The sequence below is a fragment of the Phoenix dactylifera genome, chromosome 11 (assembly GCF_009389715.1).
Source record: "Phoenix dactylifera cultivar Barhee BC4 chromosome 11, palm_55x_up_171113_PBpolish2nd_filt_p, whole genome shotgun sequence".
NCBI classification, from domain to species: Eukaryota; Viridiplantae; Streptophyta; class Magnoliopsida; order Arecales; family Arecaceae; genus Phoenix; species Phoenix dactylifera.
Genome location: NC_052402.1, coordinates 12,158,781 through 12,186,762, shown reverse-complemented (window position 1 = coordinate 12,186,762; position 27,982 = coordinate 12,158,781). Strand labels below are relative to the sequence as shown.

Below are 27,982 nucleotides of genomic sequence, written 5' to 3'. Positions count from 1 at the left end.
GAGATTTGTGCATATTGATGAATGATAAAGAATAGTGCTTTGAGATTTATACAAGCGGATGGAAAATAGAGAATGGAACACTTTGAGATCTATGCAAGTAGATGAATGATCAAGGATGGAGCACATTGAGGTTTGTGCATGTGGATGGACGATAGAGGATGGGCACTTCGAGATCTATGCAGATGGATGGATGATAAAGGATGAGTGCTTCGGTATTTGTGCAAGTGGATAAATGACCAAGAAAATAGAACAGTGAGATCTATATAGGTGGATGCATGAGAGAGAATGGAGCGCTTTGAGATTTGTGTAAGTCGATGGATAATAGAAGATGAAGCGTTTTAAGATCTATGTAGGTAGATAAATAAAAGATCTATGCAAGTTGATGGGTAATATCATGCTTTAGGTGCAAGCTGATAGATAATAGAGGATGGAATGTTTTGAGATTTGTGAAGGAGAATGGATGAAAAACGAAGTGCTTTGAGATCTATACAAGCGGATGAATGATAGAGGATGGATCACTTTAAGATATGTGCAAATGGATAGATGATAAAGGATGGAGTGCTTTAAGAACTGTATAGATGAATGGATGATAGAGGATAGAGCACTTTAAGATCCATACAGACGGATGAATAATAGATGATGGAGCACTTTAAGATCTGTGCAGATAAGTGAATGATTGAGGAAAGAATGCTTTGAGATTGCGTGAAAGCCATGATCCGGCCTCTCTAAGAAAAAGTATTTTAGTTTTAGGTTGTTTTTTTTCTGCAACAACTTAAGTTTAAAATGGAATCAACCGGATAAAATCCAGCAGTAGTTGATGGCGCATGCCTTGTGCCAGCGTGCGCATTGAACTGCAATTGGTAGTCACTGCATTGTTCCCCAAACGGTTGATCATATCCAATAAATTGCAGTCTATTTGTCGAGCTTTCTTTGCTTGTGCATAATACTTTGGCAAGGTAGGCAAAACCATCCTCCTAATGGTTACCTTAAGTTTGAAATGAATTGATATTCTTAAGTGAACTGAAGCAAGTACAATAAAAAAAGGGCATTGCTTATAAAATTTTTTATTATAAATTTCTTCTTCATAAAAAAATGATTTTCCTATCAAGTTAAACCAAGCGGATGGGCAATTAACTATTTAACTGTATTTATAGCTATATTTCTTTTACAAGCATATCTGACCAAATTGTAGCCTCCAGACTATGACCCTAGAAACATCATCATCACTGTCCTTCTAGTAATTTTTTCAGCGCCTTTTTGTTCACCTGAAATAGAAAATGCAGTGAGTTTGACAGCAGGGAAAATTGATATGTAGATGTAGAAATCAAGAATCTGACAGAATATATCTCACCTTTCCCATGGCATTTCGAGGAAGGGAATCCCATAAGAACAATTTTGTTGGAATCTGAAAATTGCAATTAAATATTCACCAATAAGAAATGGATCTTATATGTGCAAGGCCTTATTTACTGCACAGCACTAACAGAGGTGCAAAATCAAAGAGATGCATATAGATATGAGAAATATTCTGAAGAATAACCTTGTATGGAGCTAGTTTCTCCTTGGACCAATTCTGCAGTTCCTCTAAGCTAATAGCCGGTTTCAGTTCTTGCTCTGACCTTCTCCTTGCATCTGGCTGAGGCACGATTATAGCGCATACAACTTCACCATAGGCCTTGTCAGGTAAGCCCAGAATGCAGCACTCTGAGACAACCTCGTGCTACACAAGAATGATCATAATTGTGTCAAGTCACCATATTGAGGGCCTGCTCAAGTAATCTCTGACAATTTCAGTATGACCCAATTCTTTTCATTACCTATCCACAAGTCGTAGATGTTATTGTCATTTCAAATGCATTCTTTTTTTCTTTGCAATTGAATGCATTGCAAGTATGTTGCTTCGATAAGAGCAAGTTATCTGTGATGCATTTTGTTAAAATCGGCATTCCATCTCAACCACCGTAAACTGATCTGCAAGCCTGATCTTGCAAAATAACATAATAATGCTCATTTTTAAGTATAATGAAAAAAGAATCTTTTCCAGAAAACCTCCAGTTTGATTTTGAAGATATCAAGCATGAAAATTTCCAGTTAGACTTGACAATGCTAAAAGCCAAGAAGACTATAATGCATTTGATTAAAATCAACATTCATCTCAACCACCATAAACAGATCTGCAAGCCTGAATTTGCAAAATAACATAATAATGCTCATATTCAAGTATATAATGAAAAAAGAATCTTTTCCAGAAAACCTTGGTTTGCTTTCAAGCGTATCAAGCATGAAAATTTCCAGTTACGCTCGACAATGCTAAAAGTCAAGAAGACTATAATCATTCATATCTAACAATTGCAATTATAATAGAGTTTCTGCAAGTAAATTACAGAAATCATCTATTGCACAATTTGTGACAGAAAGGAATATGGGGTGAATGTTATGAATGGCTACTTTTCGAAGTAAGATTTGGAGTACAAAACTGGGAGGTACTTGCCTCTAAAAGCACTGCTTCAATCTCTAGTGCTGAGAGCTTATAACCACCAACTTTCATGATATCAGCATTCGTACCTACAAATGATGAAGTACAAACCCATAGGTGGATGTTATCATTTTCTACTGTAGAAGAATATGAGACTTTGACATTCAACTAATTGAATCTTAACAAAAAATATAGTAATATATCTTTTGAAGAATCACAAGAACATATCATCGAATCAAATTCTCAAAAAAACACATTTCCTCATTCCCAAAATATAACTCTGATAACCATGCCATGGTGCCAAAATTTGTGGTTATTAATTAAAATCATAAATTTATCACTGATTACCATGTAAACATTATGAACCACATCTGGACATACGTTTGAGTTGGTTTGGAAGCATCCAAATCATGAATAAGATCGAACCACTATCATATGATTAAAAAAAGCTTCTAATACCAGAAAGGGAACCAGGAGGCGGACTAGCTGGCCGACCATGCCATTTAGAGAGCCTCTGATTTTACATGGACTGATATTGATAGTCCTCAGCTAGCTTTACTTGTTCAGGCTGATGACGTGGGATGTACTTATGTAAGACTGAATCAAGATGGGTCATACCCCTGCTTCGGCCCAAAAAACAAGGGAAAAAAATGGAGAAAGAGCTTTTGATATGCTTCATCGAAGAATGCCTCGGAAAATTCTAACTCAAGGCTTTTATCAATTTGGGAGTTTCTGATAACGATCACTTGTTATACCTTCTTGATGCAGAACATGCACCATTACCATACACTAAGAAAAGTATTCTGTTTCCTCACTTTTGGATGCATTAAAAATTTTAAATAAGAACAATCTTATGTTGCTCGTTGACTCGAATAATTTTGAAACTGGATTTACAATGCTAAGATGGATCATGTCCATATGCCAGGCAATGATTACTAACAAATTAGTAAGAATGGTCTCAAATGCCCTATGGAATACCAAGTGTGAAAATAGGCAGGTCCAAATGCCATAATTCAACAGTCAAATGCATTACACCTGCTACACAGTAAACACAAGCATCCCCCTCCCCCCCACCAACCCCACAAACCAAAAAAAATGCACACGAGTTATGATGATTATATATATGACTGTATAGAATTTACTTAACTGAATAATAAAAAACGATTAGATCCATTAAAAGAGTTTGAAAAAAATAATGCAACATTAGTACCTATCCTCACATGATTAAGAACAGATAAGCTGTGTTAGACTTTCAGTTATTTTGTGTATTTAAAGGCTGCAGTGAGGAAAGTGTTTAGAGAATCCTAGATGTTTTAGAACTCCTCAAAAGCAGGATTTTAAATCTTAGCAGGTAAGGAATCATTTTGATTAGGAAAGATAACACTTTGATCGATTGGAAGTCATATTTTTTGTCGATTTATCTCACAACAAAAAAAGGAAAAATAATATTGATTAGTAAAGAAAAATGAATCATCATATTGGATTATACGAAACAGAAAATCAATCTTTTCCTCTTTCCAGCTTCGTAATTTGAGTTCTTGTAACCATTACCCTTTGGGATACATCAAAGAGTCTATCTAGATCGCTAACCCCCCATGCCCTATGAAGCATTTACAGCACAGGTTGAATAACCTACACTGTTTTTTTTTGGTTCATTTTGCATAAAGCTTTAACAATTTCATGCATTTTTGTGTAAACTCTCTAAATTTTAAGCACAAAACATGTTGTTGGATAATCCACAAGGAAGAGTCACATGGTTCTTCCAAGCTTCAAGAACACAGATAGAATGCTTTTGAATTCAGCTTTACAGTGTAATCACCTCTGAAAAACAAAAATCAATAGTGATATACTGGAAAATAGTGTTGCAGATTTTTTTCAATAGAAATGCTAAGCAAGATTTATAGGACATTGCAGCTACAAATCTGTAACATACTTGTTCTTCCATTCTGTTAGGCATGCTGCCACAAGCAGAAGTGTGAACCATAAACAAGCAGAACAATAAATTGAAAATGATGTTAAATACATGGGAATATATTTTTCTTACGTCCCAAGATTATATAGTATCCGTCCTCATCCACCATAACTGTATCGCCAGTCTTGAAAAATCCACCATCAATAAATGATTCCTTTGTTATCTAAAACCAAAAATGGCAAAAGGGCAAAAAAGAAAGTGAATAAAATAGCAAAAAAAAACCCTAAAAAACTATTGCTTATTATTCCAAAGCCTAAATCACATCTTTGAAAACAAGTCCAACTTATGTGAGTTTGGAATTTCTTAATCCCATCGAATTAGCTCACAACCACAGGTTGCAATCATACAAAGAAAATTACAGAGGATTTCTGTAATGTCATAACATGACCACATAAGAGTTTTTACTACAAGAAAACACAAGATTTTGCAAACCTTTTTCTCTAAATAACCATAGGAGTACGACCAATTAGAGTTACCTGGATCAAACACTTCAGGAAAGGACCAAAGTTCAAATTCAGAAACTCCTGTCATCTAGTAGAGGTACGCAACCTCAGGCCTATATTGCAGTTTGCAACTTACGGAGCAACTGTTGTGTGGCAGTGAAACAAAAATCACTATTGCAGGCAACACCTTAGAACTCCAACCTTAAATGGTAGCAGGAATCTAGGAGTAACGAACTTTGTTGGAAGGTATGATAAGTTTGTTTTCACTGACTGTCAAGTGGCACATGAAACAAGGATCTGAGAGGAACTGACAGCACTATATCAATGAGTTTGGCTGGAGTTGGAAAGCTTTCGGCATGAGGGAACAAGACGAGTTTTAACGTACAAAATTGCATACATCTGCAGGGAACTAATAAAATACTATACAACCAAGAGAAAGAAACACAATCCCCAGATATTAAGTGGGATCGTTGAAAGAACAGTTATAGTCATATACCTACATGATACGACAACATACATTACGATATCTTATCTACCCTTCCTCCATCCTCTTCAAGCTCAAGTAGAATCAATCTTTAAGAGCTTGCCAAGAGAATTTTGAAAGAAGCTTCTGGTGCCATTTTCTTGTAGTCCGTGAATAGCTTAATAGATTGTAATCTTCTATTCTTTCTTTGAGTTTGCACAAGTAATCTATGGAATCTAAATCTATGAACTGGATGAACATTCATTAGTTTTTTCTTGGTAAGGGGATGTCAATTTTTATTTGGCTTTCAACAGTCACATGAGCATTTTTTTTCATTGTGTCAGTACTGCTACTGGAAGTCCCTATTCATAAATACAACACTAAAGGATTACATGTATGTGTCTAAATACCTTAGGCTGCTTCCAGTATTCCTTAAACAGTGAAGGACTTCTAACACAAAGCTCACCCACTTCGGTTGTTCCAGTTGCACTCCCATCTTCTGGAATAATCTTGACCTGAGCACAAATCCAGGGAGATAGCACCGAGCGTTTTAGATATATTATCTAGAATCTGAAAGATTCAATAGGGAATAAGATTTTAATAATGGTGGAAAAAATAGTTAATTTGAAATCCATGCAATAACCATTCAGCATGTTACATGTAGCTAAAGATACCTGCACATTAATAAACAGAGATCTGGAATTATCCCATATTATTGACTATTCAGAAAACATGTGGCAAACAATACTGAGTGAAGAAAAAACAAGGGACTGTATAACCAAAAGAATGTACCAGGGAAGAGGGGGGGGGGGGGAGGGAAGATATTAAGAAGTTACATAAAGGATGTTACAGAGCAGGGTGAATTCGTGATCTAACTACTTCACATCAAGATGACACCAAAAGTCAATGACCAACAAAGGATTCAACTACAACATCAAAGGTGTCGGTTTCACAGTCGACATAAAAGAACTCACAAACGGCTCTAGGTTTGATAATCAGACTGGGACAGGATGAGGCAGCCATCTGATTCCCTAAGGGATCCAACTAAAAGCCCCACCTCCACCCCCCCCCCCCCCCCCCCCCCCCGAAAAAAAAAAAAAGCCTGACTGCATGCATGCAAGACTTACAAGCTCAAAATTTTTCAAAGTTGAGAGCATTAAGTTAGCAAAATAAAAAGCATGGCTGATACAACAAAAAATCTGCAATTGTGAACTGTAATGATGAAGACCTCTGAATGAGAACTGAAATAAGAGATGCCCCAGAAAGTAATCAACATACCTCTACTCGAGGAAGAGCTTTGCCAACTGTGGCCTCCCTTCCGAATACCATGCAAGGGATTGGATAATGCCATGAAAAACTGTAAATCATCATGTCATCAGTAAAGAATATATGACCAAAGTTTAAAATATGTAGGACAAGATAAGGCATGTGTTATGTGTTAACTTGGTACATCCAACAGCTTAGCCAAATAGTTAAAATTTGAATTCAGATTACATAACCAATGATACTGACCTCAGTCATGCCATAACGCTCCAAAAGACGATGACCTGTTATTTCTTCCCACTGTTTCAGGACTGGATATGGAAGTGCTGATGACCCACACATCTAGAAAAAAAAGGCGGGGGTGGGGGGTGTAATACTTACATTAATAATGAAATTTATCCATTTATCGTTAAAAGACAACAGGTTTGTTTTCCAATTAAGTCAAAAGACAGAACATTCAAAGAGCTGAAATTTCAAGAAAAATTACTGCTGCATTTTGATATAGCTACAGAAGATCTACAAGACAGAGATTCAGATGGTGTCGAAGCAATCTCAAATTGAGTAAGCATTCAGATTAAGAGTTTCAAGGTTCTTAGAGCTGTCACTTTTCAGATGTCTCATGCTTATAGTTCCAGAAAATACAATCATAAGATTCTATTGTTAGCTCCATCTTACTTTGAAGAAAATAGAAGCTAACATTTAATAATTAGAAAGAAAAGAAAATAAGAACAAAATAGTGTAAGAATTAATCAATGTTAAGATCTATGCCAGTCCATTTGAACAGAACCTTTTTCTTCTTTCTTTCTTCAGCAACACAGTCCTAGAGAAAAGTCGGCACTCGGCAATTTCAATTATATGTTTGCACTTTTGAAGGAAAAGGCATAATTCTGTTGGTAGATAAGGAAAACCTACCTTGCCTTTCTTCCTCCGTCTAAACTATTTTAGTATTTCCAAATCTAGGGGAATCTTGGAATCTTGATGTGTGCCATGAAGTTGCACTGTAATGAGTCATACTTTGATCCATAAACCAAACCTCAGACAACCAAACAAGGATTGTATGTCAAAAATTAAGGATTTCCATTCAAATAAAATGAAAACTGGTTATTGCCTGTTCCTTTATGTACCTACACACAGAATAATGATAAAAGTAGCTCTTAATTTTGGTTGTTTCATATTAAACTTTACTAAATAACAAATAATTAAATAAAAAGGAACTTTTCCTCTTGAACTATTTAATTAAAGCAATCACACACTGTTTAATATTCGTGATAGTCACAATATAGTAAGTTGAATCAAAATAAAAGCATTAACTTTGAAAGCTCACTAAAACAAGTTTAGATTATTATTCATTTAGTTTGACGGAATATGGCTCTTTGATTTATAAATTTGTGTTGTAAAAATGAATGCAAACTCCAATAGCAAACCATGCATCTTCTCTCTTTGTTTTAACTCTTTCCAAGTCTAACCTTAAAGCATAGCTCCCAAATGGATACGCTTAAGCAGCATTACTAGCAAGGTAGGCTACCGATCTGCCATCCAACCTTCCAGCAAACTTGCCTATGCCAAGAAAACAGCACAATCAAGAGACTCAGTCTGGTTGCAAATGTACCATGGCATTCTCAAACTTCAGAGGAACACAACTTGACCCTAAAGCTTAACTCCAAATAGATAGAATAAGACTTGTTGGTCATAGTTAAGGTATTTATTACAAGGGAAATGCTATAGGGCTCCTTGTCAAATGTACAATTACGTAATCACCACCAATTTCAGTTGTTGTCAGGTGCTCCCCTCACGTGGACTCTCTTCCAAACCAAAGTTTGTCGTCTCGGTACAGGATCCCGTACAAGTATACATTAGCATAGTATCGGTACGGTATGATATCCATACCAAATATTAGTATCGAATCGGTACGGTACCGTACGCTCCGTATTATCCGGTTCGGGCTAGTACAGCATACCATGTTCCAAACCCTTCCCCACCTTGCCATCGGCCACCACCGCCACCTCCTTTGAAGAAATCTTCCACTCCTCGCCACTGCTGATGCTGACGAGGAGGCGCTAGAAGAGTATACCGAGGACCTCTCCAGCACCTTCTCCTCTTCCTCCACCACCACTGATGGACGTTACCTATCAATCTCCCTCCGCAGCTATCCAACCATTCCAGACAACAGCTACTTACAATCCCTCACCCCCCCCCCCAAAAAAAAATCAGAGATCATGTTGGATCTCCCTACCCTCATCATGCTTAGAGCGGCGATGGGACCATAGCCACCATGGTTAGCAGAACCGTCCCGAACCGCCCGATTTAAAGCGTACCGAGCCGTACCGACGGCGGACTAATATAGTTCAACAAAAACGAGAAATCGGGACGGAGGAAGAGAAGAAAAAGAAAAGAGAGGAAAAAAGAGAGTAGGAAAGGGAGGGCGGCGGCCGGCCGATGGAGGGCTAGGGAACCACGCGAAGGGGCTCCTCCTCCGGTTCCTCTATTTCGTTCGAAACAGGGGTCCTTGAGGAGGCCCCTTTTATTTTTGAAAATCCTAAGTGAAGTCGGCAAGGAGTTTGCTAAATTCGCTTAAAATTTTCAAAAATAAAAACGGGTGCCCTCCGGGACCTCTGTTTTCAACGAAACAAGAAAACCAAAGGCGGAGCCCCTCCTCCACCCTTCGTGCGGCTCCCCTGCCCTCCACCAGCTCCGTCAGATATCTGCCACCCTCTTTCTCCCTCCCTCCCTCTCTCCCTCTTCTCTCTCTCTTCCTCTCTCTAGTTCTCCCTCTCCCCCACCTCCTCTACTATGTCAGTACAGGCCCAGCACAGAATGGCACAGCGGCGTACCGACCCATGTCGCCGAACCCCGATTCCAGTATAGCAATCCTTGATAGCCATGATATCACCGAAAGAGAGAGACAAAAGATAGTTTGAACTTTGAAGAATTTTTTATTATCAATTTTTTATAAAAAAATATGAGCAAGTAGTTGTCAACCGGTTACTGATGAGTTCACTTTTCTACCCTTGATGCATCAATGGCTAAGATCTCTCCTTTGGTACAAATGATTATATTAGAAGCAAGATTTGCCATCTCGGTACCGAACCCTATACGATGCCACGCAAGCACTGTATCAGTATGGTACAAAACGGACATGTTCGACGTACCGAATATCAGTATGCCTCCCGTACTGTATACCAGTACCGAACTGGGCCTCGTACCGTCTGGTACAGGCCGGTACGGTGAACGGTGAACCATGAACCATGATTAGAAGTGTGCCATAGCAAAATCCTTATTATAATCCATCAAATTTTATGCCTATTTTGAACTACATATATACATGTGTAAGCATATGTTTTTACATATTAAATAGTACAATCTAATTATCAGTCACTACATTGAAGTACAACCACATCCTATAGAACAGAGTACTAAAGCTACTTAAATAGCATTTTGAATCTAGCCTTAAATCCTTAAAAGCAGTAATAATTTGCTGGCACCCCAATATGCAACAAGTATTATAAATAACATAGACTAAAACAACTACACTGTGCCAAGCTTCATACATGCACATCATTTGAGAAGTTAAGAGAGGATGAGCACTTCAGTTACCATGAGACGTAATTTACTTGCAGCAGAAGCAGAAGCTACTTGTAGATCTAGGTCCATTTTTTCATAGCCTTGTAGCAGTCGAGTATACATCGTTGGAACCTAGAAAAACACAGAAACTCTCAAATTGATTCAACATCGAGTTGGTAATATATCTTTAAAATAAAGTCACCAAAATTCATTAATGGTAAAATATGCAAACTCAAAGAGATTATAATGGAACTCACAGGTCACATATTAGAGATTACATCATTTCCATAGGACCACCTTTTGATATTATCTTTCATAACTCAAGCATTTGGGGAAAACCTTTTATGCAGTGAACCTTACCAGGATACAAGGTCCACTATAAGTAAATTCTTTAAGAGGTAATCAGTTGTGGCATTAGGGCGATTACTGCATCTAAAGGCAGTCCATTTATGACTTCCCATTATGTTTTGGCCTTCTTTATCGACTAAGAAATGACTTAATCTCTTAATTTAGGATTGTTTCACACTTTCAATAGTCGAAGCAAACAGTAACTAAGGCAGGGAAACAGGCAAGAATTTCATCCAGCATTCTAGGAACAGAAATCTTATTTATTAGCAAAATGGGGAGCTTACTCCTGTAAACAAAGTAATAGCATCATCTGCTATACTTCCATCTTTTGGGTATGATTCCTGCCACCTCTGCCACACACCATGAACACTAAACTTTGGCATGAACTCAACCTGCAATAAACACCAGCAGAACATAGACATCAAAGATGAAAACACTGCATCATAAAACTTTATCTGATTAAACCTATGTACTGAACTGTTTTTTATGATGTAACTTCACAACAAATGTTTGACTAATAGAAATCAGAAAATCCAGAAAGGATAGTTCAAACAACTGCAATGAACTAAATCTCCAAGCAACATTTATCTTCTAACGGAAAAAACCATGTTATTCTGTAAAGACTATTTATCAAAAAGTCAGATTAATTACCACAGCTCCCGCATAAAGAGGTGCAAGTAAGGCATTAAAGAGACCATGCACATGTAAACCGGCGGTTAAGGATTTCAACTCATTAAAAAAAATGAATAATTGCAATAATCCAATAAATATTTTAATATTTATTACTTCACAAACTTAAGTACCTAGCCTTACATCAACTAATTAAATTGCATTCTTGGTGGATATGGTGTAAGGGTAGACAATGAAGAAGCCGATCCGAACATGTATATTCCCATACCTCTGTCAGAATTTGGACCTGAAAGCAAGCCAAAAACAGGGGTAACATCACATGGCAAATCTTTTTTCACACAATCTGTAAAACCATTCAATCTTTCGCAATTCTCATTCCACTGAAACAAGAAAAGCCTAATTCATACCAATTCTATATTACAGAAAGCTGTGCATACCACAAAGAAGCAGAACAAACACAAAGGCACGAGGAAACATTTGGGTCCCTAACTAGTCAAAGTGCAAGCAGGATCCAGATGTTTACCTGAGAAATTATGCTTTTGTATGTGTGCACTACACCTTTTGGTTTACCAGTTGTACCACTCGTATAAAGAATCAGAGCAGGGTCATCTCCTGCATAATAAGAATTGCAGTCATAGTAAAATTCATGAATAGCTAGTAATATGGAAGCAAAATATACTGGGATTCAAATATAGTTACCATTTTCTTTTTTTGTCTGTCAAGAAATTACAGACAGTAAAGAGCATGGTGGCTATCATGAATATTCTTTTGGTTTATCGTTCATGCCTGATTTGATTATAAAACATTAAGGTACATCATTTTGTGATTTGACATGAATCAATGAAGGGTAACAGTTCACCCAACAAATGGAGCACTATGAGGTCGAATTTATAGTTAATCTTATGAAAAATAAGGGTATGTTAAATGAAGCTGCTTATATCTAAGAAGATTCAGTTCTTCTGTCAATGCTTCTTATATATACTTACATAAAAATGGTAGAAAAAATATCACAACTTCATAGATTCAAATGTAAAGTTAAATATAATTAGGGTAAACCTCTCTATAACTTTGGATAAATATAATGCATGCTATTAATTTCCAAATGATTTATAACTGTGAAAGGTTGTAATGGTCTAATTACTAATAGGAAATTTGGACATGAATTTTTCTGATGATTGAGTATAGGAGAGGCTTGACAGCTAGAAATCAACCATACATGGATTACCTTCAGCTATTCTTGAATCCTCGATTTCCCCAATCAACTTGGCAACCATGTTGTCTGCTGCACTACCTGACTGCTCCATGCTGGTGATGGCAGGAATAAGAGATAAATGAGAAGAACATTTAGCAGCCACATTCTCCAAAAGTTGTTGATGCTCTTGAGTGCTCAGAATCATGGAAATGTCCTACAAGTAAGGATATCTTAGCATCTGCATATTGCACTATATACACTCCACAAGAACACATATGCAGAGAAATGCAACTAAGAAACATACAGCTCAACCATACCATAGAGATAATATGAATTTAGTTTCACTTCAGCAACACTCAAGGTACGCTTTTGTAATGTTTGTCTCAGGGAACAACAAAGTTGCCGAATACTATAAAATCACACAAGATTTTCGGTATCTGCTCACTTCTAGGAGAAGGCTATATTTAAAATGGGTCATTAAAAAAATAAAAATCCATGCCTATATCTAGAAGTCTAAATCATTTTGGGGGTATATGTTAGCAATGGTTACAGAGCCTGTTAACAATATACCTTTGATTAATGAATATGCAAATCGATCTCCATCCCCCCCCCCTTTCTCTTGCAAGAATGCTTCCCAGATAGAAATGTAGTTTTACCCAAGCCCAGCAGGGTCATAGCCAATTTTGAAGAGATATGAACTGCAGGTGGGAATATGTTTTAAACTTTAGCCTTCCATATGATTTTCACCCAGCAACCTTGTTCCTAGCCCTATTTATTTTACAACCCAACCAGGAAGATGGTTGTGCAAGTGCTAGATATCCATCCTCCACCAAAATAGTAAAAATCAACAAATCAGCATCTATGATCAGGAATCCAACAAAAAGTCTCATAAAAATATGGGTACTTTTCTTGCCAGAATGAGATATTAAATTTTTAACTGAATGATGTGAATATGATAGATCCAATTTATTATATCATGGCAGCAGTTCTCTGAGCCTGAAGAAGATAAATAATACATGTATAATCACGAAGAATCTCAAACTGGAACCTAAAAAAAAAAAGGCCAAAGATTTCTTCCACTCCATCTGAAAGTTGGATGTAATGAAGGGGAAAAAAATGCAAACATTAGAAGAATATCCAGTGCACAAGTAGGTTTGAGCACAAAGCTCATTTGGCAAGGGGAGTAAACAAATGTGTGCTAGGACAAACCGAATCATTCATCACATGAAAAAGCTCTGCTTCTGGGTAGCTCAGTGCAAGTGGAACTGCAACACCTCCACAAAGCCAAGTTCCTAGAATCCCAGAAACAAATTCAGCAGAAGGTTTAGCCACAATTCCTACCCGAGCTCCATCAAGGTATCTCATTCCATTGGTGCCCTGAACATAAGAGTATTAATTAATGCACCCCTTGAGTATCTGCATAATTTGAAAAATCATTTGATCAAAAAGTTTTGGATTAAACACAAGTACATTGTAAAGCATTATCAATGTCCTATAAGCCTTTAACCGTATATTTAGCATTACGTTTCCACCTTGTGTTTTAGCTGAACTCCAACAACATGCAAAGTTTGTTGAATGCTCTAGAAGATTAAAGATACAGCGAGAACTGATGAGATATCTAAAAATATTAAATGCAGGGGGAATAGAATGCAAAAGTGCTTCCAGGATCTTGTGTGATGGCCACAAGCATTTGAGATTTGCAGAAATATTACTTAAAAATAGCAATCATGTTCTATGCCACAGAATGTTGGCCAACATAAACAGGGTCCATGCATTTACATGGAGTCTCAGAGATGTGAGAAAGCTGTGGTGGATGAGTCATCAATGAATATGATACAGGTAATGTTGCAGCTGCATGAACTATGGATAGTGATGAATCACAAACCACGCTGGCATGTACATGTATGTTGAGAAAAATACAAGGAGACCCTAGTAAGGAGACATGCTAAGGTAGTGAAGAAGGGACCGCAGGAAAGAGGAAAACCCAGGTAACTAGTGTCACAGCAAAATATGATTCGGAAAAGCTTGTTTTAGATAGGATGTAGCTCTCAATATAAATGAATGCTAAAGAGTAATAGATAAAGGCAAATTGATTGTTAGGTAAGGCTTGTTGGTTATAGGTATCGAGTCAATATTCCTTTTATGAGGGCTATGGGGGCGAGGGAACAGATTTTCATAAAATTTGTATACAAACAGCACATCCATAATATCTTATATACATATGCAAAGTATTTGACAGTAAATCTTCAACATCTACATAGCATGGGATGGCAAGCAGAAGGTTCATAAATACAATATATATATATATATATATATATATATATATATATATATATATATATATATATAAAATAAGTTATCATTTATATAAGTGGTAGTAATATGTACCAATTATGCCACCTGCAAGGAATAATTACACTGCATTTTGATCTGGTCCATATTAGCTTAATGTAAATACTACAGATAACTTAGAGCTACAAAAGGAAAGCATCTAAAAAATTAGACACAGATATAGGTGGCAATATATGTGTGTCTGTGAGCATAAACTTTAGGAACAATTACATTGGATTTTGATCTGGTCCATGTTAGCTTAATAGAAATACTACAGATAACTTAGAGCTGCAAAAGGAAAGCATCTATGAAATCAGACACAGATATAGGTGGCAATATATGTGTTTTTGTGTGCATGAAAATTAAACTTACTTTAACATATTTGTTGTGCAATAAGTTGGAAACGTTCAATGCAGATGCACCGAGTTGAAGATAGCCATAACTCTTCTGTTCGGCTCTTATAGCAACACGTTCATTAGTTGCTGAAGCTTGCATAAGAACTGTTTTGACAACTTCCATGAATGTATTAGATGAGGGTCCTGCAGTATTGGGTATAAAGCTAAAAAATAAGATATCTCATATGATATTTGTTATTTCCTATAAGAGAAGAAGGATAAAGTCATGAATGTAAAAATTTCCTAATCATCACTACAAGTAATTCAACCCTCCAGCTTCTTTTCACAATCACTTGTTCAAGATATGAAATGATTCTTCTTGTTTTAAATACTAATATTGATGGTTTAAACAGCAGCACAGCTATTGGCTTTGGCCACAACAAGTCTACCGACCAGTTGGGAATTTACTCAAAAAGGCTTATATAGGCTTGTTGGTCTTCACAATGAAATAATCATTAGTGCAGAGTTACAAAACCTACATGAAATAGTGTTGGTTGAAAGCATTTTGCAAGATAAGGAGACCAACCTGTATGAAATATATATACCATCTTGATTTTTATCAAAAAATGATCTTGAATAAAAGAAGTTACAGCAGCTTTTGTTAGTAAAAAAAATTATAAAGTGATTTCATAGAACCTTGACACAAAAGATCATAGTCCCAACCTGTAACTGCTACTCAAACACAATCCATATCTAAAGCATCCAATGATGACCAGAAACAGTTGATTTCCGTCTGTACCCCCAATTTAAACGAGCCTTACTAGAACTATTAGGACTACAAGAATACTTTGGTCCTCTTAAAACATCGAAATAGCAAGTTAAGATCTGATTTTACTCAAATTTCAAACTCAACGAAAAAACTAAGCAGCACTGATGATGAACTGTAACACATAACCAATCCCTGTATCGGCCTTAGTTGTTTCACTTCAATGAAACCATCATGCAATCCCATCCATAAAGTTTTCCCTCGAACATATCAATTAGTGTGTATTTTAATTCATGTAGACACAGATATGCTATCCTTCTTCCAGAAAACATTACAAAAGAAATTAAAATTTTTTTGCATAGTTGTTACGTCATCACCATCTTCTCAGTAATATCCTATCATCGGCAAGATCACCGCCATAGCAGTACCCGATTTCCCATAAAAATATCAACTTTATTCTCGCGAGACCCTCTTACAGTTATCCTTATATTTCTTATTCCATTCTTGACAAAGCGTTAAAAAAAAGCTAAAAGCCTTAGTGAAATTTATTTTTGAAGAAAATCCGAGACTAGAGAATTGCCCTCCATCAGAATAAACGACCGCTATCAAATCGCCCGAATTATCAACGATCCGATACTTCAATTCGCATTGTGTAAAAGACGATGCAAATCTTGATGAAGGTTTTCTTAAAAAAGAAAAAATTGAAATAATAACCAAAATTCAAAGTACAAAGATCATCAAGAAACAGAAACCAATGCAAGACTCGTCTCGACAAGATAAGAACTCCGAACCCGCTTCAACTTCCTGACGAAACCGCGATCGAGGGAGGGAGAAAACTGCAAGAACAAAGATTGAGGCCAAGAAAAAGGAGCTCACCTGAGAAGAGACGAGATCGGGGGGTGAAAACCCCAAGAATTCCCGGGCGCGGAGAGGCTCTTCGTCCATGGGAGGAGAGGAAGCGAATAAGAGGAGGGAGAGAGCAATTGGAGGCTTTGAATGAGTTCATAACAACCGCACCCTCTCTATTTCCAAGCGCCGCCGCTGGTCCCTAGTCCTTCCCGTAAAAACAAAACAAAAAAAAAAGAAAGAAAGAAAAGAAAAGAAAAGAAAAGAATAAGAGACAAGGAGGAGAAACACGATCGCTTCCTCGCGGAGGAGGAGAACGCCAGGGACGGCGATATCCGAGGTAAGAGGGGTACAAAAGATCACAGCCTTCTCCTCAAGATTCGTTTTGGATACGGTTAGACCGTGATTAAGGGAAGCAAATGGGCCCGCCTTGCGCTTCTTTTCTTGATGGCGAGCGACGGAGATGGCTTGCATACAAGAGTGCATCGGACGGCTGAAATATGAAGCACGGGAATTCTGTGCGCGAGTTGGTGGATCACGCGAGAGAAGCCACGTGTCTACCCCATCTCAACCCAGCCTTGACCTTCCTTTCCCGATTTGTTGGATTTGCGTCTCAAGGCATGGATCAAGCGATCCCAACCGAGTCGGGTCGGGTTCAGGTCTAAATCCTTCAACCATTAGAATCAAAAGAGAGATGAATTGGAGCATAATTTTTCCAAAAACTATGAAAAAAAATAATCTACTAGCGCAATATGAAGTTAAAAACTAAATAGGCTCAAGCAAGTGAATGTACTAGCTTGAGTCAACAACTTTGCTGCGGGTTAGATTTGAATCAAATATTTGTGATCTATTGGTAGGTCCAGTCTGACTCGAGTTAGCTCCTATACAAGCTCAACTTGATTGAACTTGACTCGACATGTTGATTGCCATCCCTAGCTTCTTTTTTTTTTCATTTTTTGAAAATGGATTGACACCTCTAGTTGCTAGAATGGATGGGTTAGGATATAAAGATCCGTACATGCATATATTTAATTCTATATCAACTATATACTAAGGAGATTTTAGGTATTTGTATAGCATTAAGAAATCCAAATAACATATTCTATCTAGCCTCTTTTTATGAAATCCTAAATTGTTATAAATAAGATCAAAGTAGACCCGACTCATGACTCATCTAGATTTGGGGATACTGTAATACTGGCCTATTTATAATCACAGGCTAACAATGATGTTTGTGATTAGATTTGTGATACTTGTGATTGGATTTGAATGGATTTTGACCCTATGTTAGGCAAGGACGTCAGGTTTTAAACGAGAGGAGGCTGCGAGGACTCGTATGGGCATGTATTTAGTCGCACATTATCTATACACTAAGTAGATCTTAGGTGCTTATACATGGCTAAAAAATTCAAATAATATTTTCTAATTAATTTTTTTAGATGAGATTCAGAGTTATTACAAAGAATTCACTTCATCAATGTGTTGAAATCGCTTTCACATTTTTGAACCCAATTTCTCTTGCACCGAGAACTCATTTCGAGTCGATACAAATTACTTCGCGGAAATTGAAAATTCAAAATAACCTCCCACGGGTCCAAGTCTTTTCAAGCGTCCGCTCATGACCAACCAAAAAAATACCTTAAAGGATTTTTGTTTAGAAAATCTAGTCATTTGCATGTGCCACACATGTTTATGAGTAGCACCAATCACTTATCATTAATAGTTAATATGCAATAAAATACAAATTAGATTCAAATATTCAACAAGTTTAACACAACTAATAATAGTTAGATAATATTTGAAAGGTGTCGTTTTCTGCAAGTTTGCATTGCTGAAAATATTCAGCAACATTCTGAAGAAATTTGATGTTCTACATGGCAGCTTAAAACTTTTTTGTTCCCACTATATATTCAAATTACAGCACCTATTCACAGACCTGAATTCAGTTAAAACCATATATGAGAAAATGTCATCAAAGCTCAAATAAGCATCAGATCAGCTGATTCATTTCAGCTCCCGTCAATAAAATACTTGTCAACCAAATCTTAGCAAAAAATAATAGAAAAAAATAAATAGCCATTGTCCGTCATCGTTTTCAGAAGAATCAAGGGTGTGCAATAGAAAGATACAAAATCAGAGCCAAATTTAACCCACTAATTAAATACCAAATTCGGTCTAAATTTTCAGGGATCCAACCACTTCTGAAGAACAACTCCAAGAAAGATGGCACTGGATGAATTCCAGCAAACATCAGACCCGGCGACATCTATAGAATCCCATTTGTTCGCTAAAAAAGAAAAAGTCAAGTAGAAGATGAAGAAATTATGAGGAAGAATGGAGGCGCATGACTTGCTTCAAAGAAGCTGTCAATGTAGAAACTATTGTTGTAAGTTATACATGAAGGATAGCATTGTGAATCACTGAATATCTGGAACAACAACACTATTCATCAGAGTGATTAAGATATAGTCAAAATTGCCATAAAAATAAATCTAGGAATGACATTATATTTGTTTAAACACTTGATTTTGGGTAACTAGCCAAGTTAGTAACAGACTAAACTGCAGCATTCTTTTATCATCCTGAGACAACTAAAGGGATTTCCCACAACTAAAGAAGTAATAGGTTGGTCTGAGGTGGATGGATCCACAACAAAAATAATAGAGTTGCAGGTCGATAGGTGGTGCTTATAAAAACAAATTGCATGACGGAGAGCTGAAATATTAATATTAACATTGAAAATAATACTGAAGCAAATGGTGACAAAATCATAAAAGAAAAGTTAATGATCAGTATTTTGTCAAAAAAAATTCAGATTTTTTTTTTTGTAAAAAAAGATGGGTGGGTCCTTGTATTCTCCATTCTAACTATATAGAAGAATTGTGCCAAAAAAAAAAAAAAAAAATCTATAGAAGAAACTTTAATTTCAAGTCCCTGTCTTCTTACATTTCTTGAATTCATGTACTCATGGTAGAGTTAGTGGCACCATTGTGGGGGGAGAGGGAGGGAGGGAGAGAGGGGGAGAGAGAGATGGGGAGAGAGAGAGAGAGAGAGAGAGAGAGAGAGAGAGAGATCCATGCCATGGTCACAACTCACAAGGGAGAGAGATCTGATTGTTTAAGGTGCACTAGCAGTTTGTTTTACTAGGATTACACAAGATCATCAGAGAGGTCAAAAAGCTTGGTCAAGCTGCTGATGTGGACTTTTCTCGAAATAAGATTAATTTTTATAAGCTAAGCATCCAAATGTAAATCTCGCCATCCACATGTCCAGCTCATGTTGTAAATCTTCAAGCCTGAACTACACCTCGCAGAACTAATGCAGGAAAGGTCGGTCCAATCTTGATTAAATGCCTCAATTGCAGCAGCCTGCACTTTTAAAACCATTCTAAGACACTGACGAGGGCCAATACAAGCAAACTAAACCCAAGGACAGATACATACAGGCTTATGTAATCATCAAAGGAATTCAGACATCTATTGGAACTCCTGAAGGCAACATAGAGCTTGAAATTCACTACATTTTAGCTCCTCACAAGCCCTTTAAAGCAGTGAGCTTCATCACTCACTGCTGCTTGTGTCCATCTGGATGAGTTCGATACTGCAGGCTTTTGGAGAGGGATATATATCTGGTTCCTGGATCATTGATCCCTACCGTACATTCATCTTCATCAAGTGCGGTGAAGTCAGCTGGGTTTCTATTAACAACACAGTTTTCAAACTCACAGTGACTTGTCGGAGGCTGATCTCCTTTATCCTTACTGCTAGATCCAGACTGATCCATCTCATAAGTTGTGAGAGAGGATGAAGAATGTGCAAAGGAGTCTAAACCAGAAACCATCTGTTTGGAATTTATACCCATGTATATAGATGTCCTAGTGTTTCCAACTTCAGTATGAATGGCTGAGCAAGAGTAACCTGTTTTCTCCTTTTCAATAATACTGTGCAGTGGCAATTCAATCGGATGCTTGGCCTCCAAGCCCTGCAGTGCTGGACGGTTGCTTGATTGAGTAACAATTTCTTTGTTCAACAAAGACACAGCATAACTGATTCTAGGAACTGGATGGTGTGGTTTGCTAGCATTCCATGGATGCTGATCTTGATCAGAGTATCCAGCTCTCCATGGATGCCTAGGCATCTCTTTTCTGAATTCCTCACGCCGATCAGTACAATTTAAGCCGGACTCTAAAATAGATCCTTCTTGATTTGTATAAGATGCACCCGAACCTGCTGTTTGATCCATTAGCCTGAGCAAATGCAATGCTGATATGGTTTCATTAGCATATAAATTCAGTGGCTTGATTGTTCTTGAATGACATGTGTTTCCTGCCTCCACAAAAGAATATGTAGCTGCTGAATGTCTATTGATTGATGACTCAGCTTGTTCTTTGCCAAGTAGTAGTTGCAAACTAGTAAACTTTGACTCATGTGAATCATGGAAATCAGTCTTTTGACCAACTGTCTTCATACTTTGGTCAAGCCATGAATCATGCGAATCCACATTCACATAATTAAAGTCAGTATCATCCCTCCTGGTGATGCTTCCAAAGGCTGTGCCATTTAATGGTGCTGATGTCCCATCATGGTCATTCCTGCTAAGAATCTTAGTTGCAATTGCCTGATTCCTATTACATGAACCTGAGGTTTGCATCTTCAGGTCCAAGCCAAAGTTTTGAGGGGAATAACTTATGTTGGAGACAGTAACACGGTGCTCCAGTCTACTAAGTGGATCTCCACTGCACTCTGAAAGTTCCAGGAACTCTGTTGGTTGCTGGTTCAGATCAATATGAAGGTTCTGTTTACAAAAATTAGAAGAATCACATGCTTTTAGTCTGCAATCAGCATCGCTGTTATTTCTCATGGTTGTATGGACAGCCTCTACTGCTTGATTGAAGTGAGATTTTTGGTGGGAAAGGTTTTTATGTACCACATCCAATATCATGCCTTCATCACATCCTTCATCACATCTTTTTTCTGAATCATTGCCATCCCTCATGTTTCCAGTCATTTTCGACAGATTATGCATGCTTTCAGCAGCAACACCAGCATTCATCAAACATCTTTCATGCTGATGTTTGGCTAAGAGTTCGACAATATCCATTGGGATGTCATCTAAACCTTCCTGTTCAAACAAACTTCTGGTCTTTTGTTTCTTTATTACTTTTTTCTTCACCTGAAAACCAGAGTGCTCAAAAGTATCAAAAGAATCCTGAACATATACATCAATCAGTGCCATACACGAATATTATGCAGCATTTATTTAAATGTAGCTACAAATGAAAATATGTGTGTTGTCTCAAAGCTAAAAACAACATACATCATCATACAACTGCTCCCTAGACTCTATGTCTCAGAATTTGTGTGGTAGAACACATACATATAACAATGAGGTTCCTGATTGTGAGTGTAGTCAAGCAAAATTGAGCTGAGCAATAGATCTGACATCTGAAAACTATTATAAAGCCCCTATCTTCAGTATTGTGTTAGCAGCTCTATACCTAAATCTAGCAGACTTATTCTAATTGAACATGAATTTAATTATAGTAAAGAACCATATTTATTTAAAGCTAATTGAGGATAACATTATGCATTAATACTTTTTATTTTAGATGCGGCAGCAGCCTTGTGTTAATTTATATGTTACTGATATGCACAACTCAATAATAGGATACCAAGTAGAATGATGATACACCAACTAAAAAGTAGATAAGATAATTAGTAGAACAGTAACAGAACATGGAAAAATATCTTGAAAAAAATAACCCTAGTAAAAGAAATGATAAAATAAATAGATACACACATGCACACACATCAAGACTAGCAATAGGAAGAGAAAATCACATACCTTTAACCTATCTTCAACTGGAGGTGCTTTATTTTTCTTCTTACTCAAGATAGACTTCTTATTGGTCCCTTCCTGAATTTCAGGACCATGATGCAAGCTCTTCTCAGAGACAGTGCATCCCGTTGATCTGTTATTAACAATTTTGGCAGGGAGAAGTTGGGGTGATTCATCTTCAGCAACGAAATTATCCTGTTGGGCCACAAGGCAAGGCCTCCCAGGTTTTAATGGAGGCATTTTGTTTTCCTTTTCCAAGGCACTTTTTTTCTTACATCTGCTTACCCCTTGCTTAGAAGATGAACCTGAAGATATACCAACTGTAGCATCAAGGTGCTTGTTTTCTGAATGCCCTTTTTGTGCATTAGCCTTTTTAGAGGCTTTCTTCAGCCAATCCATTAGAGAATTCCCCTCATCTTCATTTTGGGAAGCCTCTATGCTTGACATTTCTTGAATATGCATAACTAGATGGCTTTTATTATCTGGATGTTGAAGTTTCCAATTTGATGTGTCTGGGCTTCTTCCGTTACCATTCTTATTTTGACTGCCTTTTGCATCTTCACTGGAACCATGAACCACTGTAGACACGGATAACTGCTCGCTTCTTATGATGTCATCCAAGAAACGCACCTTCCGAGCCTTTTTATGGTGAAAGCTTGCATGCGAATTACCAAGTTCACTGGAATGATCCAGGTGTGTGGTATCATTAGGCAAATCCATGTTACTGTCAAATGCTTCTGAGTGCCTCTTGTTCAAATGCATTGAATCATGATCAGACATGTGAGCTGAAATAGCAGCTAGAGCATCAGCTTTTGGAATGTTGATATCTACTCCCAGTGCCATCTTGCATTTGTTCAGAGCAATAATAGGTTCTGCTGTAAAAATAGTAGGTTCACTTGACTGATTCTGATTTTCTTCAGATCTACCTGGGGCACCTTTTGGTATTTGAAGACCTGTGAACAGTAAGGAATAGGCTTTAATATCAACTCATGAAGTCTAATAGCTGAAAGTGATCAAGGGCTTTGATTTACCTTCTTTCGTCAGGTCACGGTTTGTTGAAGCATTTTCTTTCTTGCCAGAACACAGTAATGGGCTACATTCACCATTAATGACATTAATAGAAGAATCTGCTTCAACCAATTTTCCATCTAGTATTTTCTCTTCTGATGGTTGTTGAAAGCCAGAAAGCAAATTTGTTGCATCAGCATTTACTAGAGAAGATGTGTTGCAAGTATTCACCTCATCATTCTGGACTTTTATAACTGCTCCATCTGATATCACATCTTCAGGAGTATTGGCCTCACTAAGACATTTTTGGCAATTCCACCATCTAAATTTAGTAACAGGTAGCGGAGGAAGCGAGCTGACAAGTTCACCCAATGTCTGATGACGCGGCAAAAATAAAGGCCAGCAAATCTTTGCATCTCTCCTCCGAACCTTGGCAACATAACCACTGTGCTCAAGATAGAGATAATTCATTAGACAAATTAATAGATACAAAAATATTTAAATAACTCCGTAGCTACTTTGAAGATTAAATGTATGGAAGGCTCAAGCCTTCCGGTGTGTTTCCTCCACCAATTCTAAAATGCATAGAAAGAAAGTAAAACAAAATAAAATAAAAAGGCATGCCTATTGCTTATCATTGAGTACAATATCCTTAATAGAACGTCAGATTTTGCAAAACAAGGTGCTAAAGAGTAAGCTGAAAAATGAGGTCAAGAAAATGCCTCAACTGCCACTTTCCTAATATCTCCTATAAGAAGCAAGTAGTGGATAAAAGAAAAAAGTGCTTTCCAAGGAATATCATATGTGGGAAACTGAAATCTGACAATAAAATGCAGCATGTGAAGTACCACTATTGCAATTCTAATTTAACAATATAAGGGAACTGTATTTATATTTCAGAAACAGTGAAGAAGCAATTGCATCTGATCATAAACAAACTGAGTTGGAAGAAAGATGTCAGCCCTAGTCCAGCACCACAATATCTCCTTGAAATCAGAAAAATTCTCTACCTGTTTTCAGAAGAGTCAAAAGAAGATAGCGGTAATGACTAGGTAACTAGCTTGCAGCTCACCGAATAGTAAAATGCTCGCATTTGTTTGCTTCTTCGTCATCATCATCCTCAACTTGCTCAATGGATCTCAATTCTACCAGTGACTGACAAGCATTAGAATCAAAAGCAGGTTCTTTTCCTTTGAGGTCTAGCTCCTTTACAAAACTTACTTCCATCCCATGAAAATGACATAATAATAACTTCAGCACATCCTGCATGCATTGACAAGGACAAGGTTAGCTTCTATTGGCTGAGAGTTTTAGGTATGGAGATTATCCAAATCCATAATTAGCTAGAATATCAATTCAGACAGGACTGCTAGCTTCATAAACATGATCATTTCTAGATAAAACAACACTTTATCAAATATTTAACAGATCTAATCTAATGAGGATCCATGTAATGCATCTTCAGCTGACAGTTTTTTCAGTGGAAGGCACTGTTCCCCTCCATTATCTGATATACATACCATGATCTCTATAGGAAGGAAACATGGTCTTCAGCTGACAGTTTTTTCAGTGGAAGGCACTGTTCCCCTCCATTATCTGATATACATACCATGATCACTATAGGAAGGAAACATGGTTTAACGCCAAACACTGCAAAAACCTATGTTTGACACTTTGCATCTTTTACATGACAAGCAGTGAGTGTATTCCAATAAAAGTTCATGACAAGATACCACGAGGAAAGATAAACAACAATCAAATTCTTAATTGAGTCATTAAGCATCATGCGAATGAAAGAAGAGTACATATCTTACAACTTCCCCTAAGAGAATAGACTTTCAACGAACTATGTTAAACCAAATGATGACATTCATTTGCTTTATGAAAGAGTTATGATTTCAGTAGTGTGTGCCATCTAACCAAAATTCATGATATTTTAAAGATCAAATGCTAAAATAACTAAATCACAGGATCATGATATTAGACTTGCTGAGCAAACTATATCTATAGAATTCATAATGAAACATAGATATAACATGGATCATGAATATCAAAAATGAATGCTCCAACAAGTCATCAAATAATAAGCAAAATGCACCTTGCTCACAGAAGAAGTACATACTGCCAGTACAAAACTGAAAAGGGCATAAAAACACTTGCACGACTCATGAGCAGGGATCTATAGAAGCATTAGCTAATAACAGTCTATAATATTCGAAAGAAACCAGATCAATCAGATACATTCATGACACCGCAAGTGGCGTGCATGAAACCAATAAAGCTTATAGAAGAATTGAAGAATCAAGAGTCCACCTCTGCATGCTCAAAATGAGAAAAATCATGTGTAAAAACGAGATAATAGAACACATATTAAGGTTTATATAGAGATGATATCATGTTTTGATCTTCATGAAATAATGATGACGAGAGCTTTTTTAAATTTCTGGAAAGTAACACAGCTATCAGCTTAGCTACTATCCCATCACCTTCAATCCCATTAGAGTCATATAAAATCATGCATACAAAGTCAAGACAGAAAGCTTGAATGGTCCTAGTCCTTATAAATCGTATTTCTCCCATAAAATTATGAAGTTAGAAAGAAAATACGCCGTTTTCATGCGACACCACAACAAATTCATGTTTTGTCAGAAGCCCAATCCTTGAAACGAAAAAACAAAAAAGAACCCCATAAAATCACACACAAAGCCCATAAACAAACAGTCACTACAAGTTACCTGTCGAAAAAGCTCCTGCAAACAAGCAGTCAGCAGAAGTTACCTATCAAAAGAAGTTCCTTCACTGCATCTCAGTACTCGGCTGTAAATCAAGACCTCAAAGCAACCAAAGGCAATGCGAGAAGCCAAACCGGTCAATTACCAACCTAATTCTATGAGAAAACCAAAGAATAGAGGAGAAAAACCCGTTGGAAACTCAAACTCCACTCTTAAAAACCGAACAAAAAGAAACCAGCAAAAGCTATCAAATCCCAAACGAATCAAACACACATGGAAATAGCTCCGAAGAACGATAAAAAAGGAAACTTTAGTACCTCAACTGGAGCGAAATTTAAGGGCGGAAACTGCAAGTAATTCCTATAACTTCTGCCGCAGCGATTCACCTTCTACTCCGCGGCCGAAGAAGCCGCCTGATTGGGGCGAAAACCAGCTGATCGATAGGGAATCGAAGGACCAAAAGTATTTGGAGACGAAAAGAAAAAAAAAACTATTTTTCCTCTAGGGTTTGGAAGAGAGAGAATCTTAGCGTAACAAATGGGGAGATATTTCGTCCACTTGATTTAAATATGTAAGAAATCTGGGCCATCCGACGTCATCCCGACCGTATCTCCCTACAGAATTCTGTGAGCGAAGTAAAGAAGGGGAAGAGGGAGAGAAAGTGGGGAATGCGATGCCACAACCACGTCCACTCCAAAGGGAAACCCTAACCTTTAGCAAAAAAAAAAAAAAAAAAAAAAAAAAGGGAAACCCTAACCCTAGATGGAGAGGACTCTAACCCTAACCTTAACCCTAGGAGCTATTTGGGTTTAAGATTGGCGCTCTCCTTAAAAAGGACAAAGAAAAGGGCTGCCGGGTCCATGACGCTGTACAGGACACAGAATTTTTGTGGGGAAAATCTCGGCCGTCCGTCGGGTGGGTCAGTTAAAAAAAAAAAGGGAACCACCTGGTCCGTGGGTCCCACATCAAACGCGTGACCCCAGTAAGCGGCGGTTTGCTAGATTTCCAGATTGCGATTCCTTTGTTCCTTCTCAATAAGTTAACTATTTCGTGAACCTGCGTTACTCACGCTTCAATTTCCCAGGTCGACGGGTCCTACTTTTGGGTTTATTTGGGCGTCAAGGTTAAGTAAAAAGTGGAACAGGTACATCTGGTCTCGAGTGCCACCGTCCAAAACATGCAATACAACGTAACGAGGCTCCGGATGGTAAGCCAGATGGAGAGGGGTTGAAATGATCACCTTTGAAATGATGCACCCAAAATGACTCACCATCATAGCAAAGACAGCCTTTTTGTTATTCAGATAACTCAACAGCTTGTGAATGTATAATTTGGAAATGATCATGAAATCCTTTTCATGCCAGAATGCTTCTTTCTGTGGATGCACTACTTTGTGTTTGTGAGTTGAACTGATCAAACTTATGGGCGATTCTGAGTCAGCTATAGCTAGGATTGTGTTGTTCTGGCTAAATTAAATAACTTTGGATTGCTGGAAATGAGAGTAGGTTCAAAGGGCAGATAAAACCTGCCTTCTTTTACTGTACCTTTATTTTCTAATCAATGAAAAGCTCAGTGGAGCCATCCACCTTCCTTGGGGAACAAAATAGTGGTGAGTGTACTATAATAAGTAGAAACAGCTCAGCTAATGGTGGTGGGGCTCTATAGTTTGTGGAGGCCATTTAGCTTTTTTCTTTTTAGTCATACAGACTACAGGTATAGTTGAGGTACGAAAAGAGAGTGGTTGCTAGCTAGGAGATGCAGAGATAATGTGTTCCTGT

The 27,982-nt window shown here is 37.4% G+C and overlaps 2 protein-coding genes across 3 annotated transcripts; both read right to left on the bottom strand.

Annotated features, from left to right (window-relative positions):
- Positions 1-1,044: 1,044 nt before the first annotated feature.
- On the bottom strand, positions 1,045-16,955 carry LOC103709486 (malonate--CoA ligase-like). Its single transcript, XM_008794847.4, is given in 18 exon segments — positions 1,045-1,265; positions 1,352-1,405; positions 1,541-1,720; positions 2,492-2,565; positions 4,521-4,611; positions 5,765-5,869; positions 6,633-6,668; positions 6,670-6,711; positions 6,867-6,959; positions 10,212-10,310; positions 10,811-10,918; positions 11,178-11,230; positions 11,373-11,442; positions 11,680-11,768; positions 12,382-12,562; positions 13,558-13,725; positions 15,052-15,218; positions 16,657-16,955. Coding segments are annotated over 18 exon segments (1,782 nt in total). The 5' UTR covers positions 16,787-16,955; the 3' UTR covers positions 1,045-1,223.
- Positions 16,956-19,697: 2,742 nt separating this feature from the next.
- LOC103709485 lies at positions 19,698-26,933 on the bottom strand. Of its 2 annotated transcripts, XR_604459.4 has the most exons (6): positions 26,522-26,933; positions 24,545-24,735; positions 23,496-23,917; positions 22,471-23,417; positions 20,070-21,798; positions 19,698-19,994 (listed from the first exon to the last, which is right to left on the bottom strand). XR_604459.4 is itself a non-coding variant. In XM_008794845.4 (5 exons), the coding sequence occupies exons 2-5, from the start codon at positions 24,697-24,699 to the stop codon at positions 20,191-20,193; spliced, it is 3,132 nt and encodes a 1,043-aa protein (XP_008793067.2). In that variant the 5' UTR covers positions 24,700-24,735; positions 26,522-26,933; the 3' UTR covers positions 19,698-20,190. The 2 variants fall into 2 exon arrangements, 1 of the variants encoding a protein (XP_008793067.2); XM_008794845.4 differs by having other exon boundaries at positions 19,698-21,798.
- Between the last annotated feature and the right edge of the window lie 1,049 nt (positions 26,934-27,982).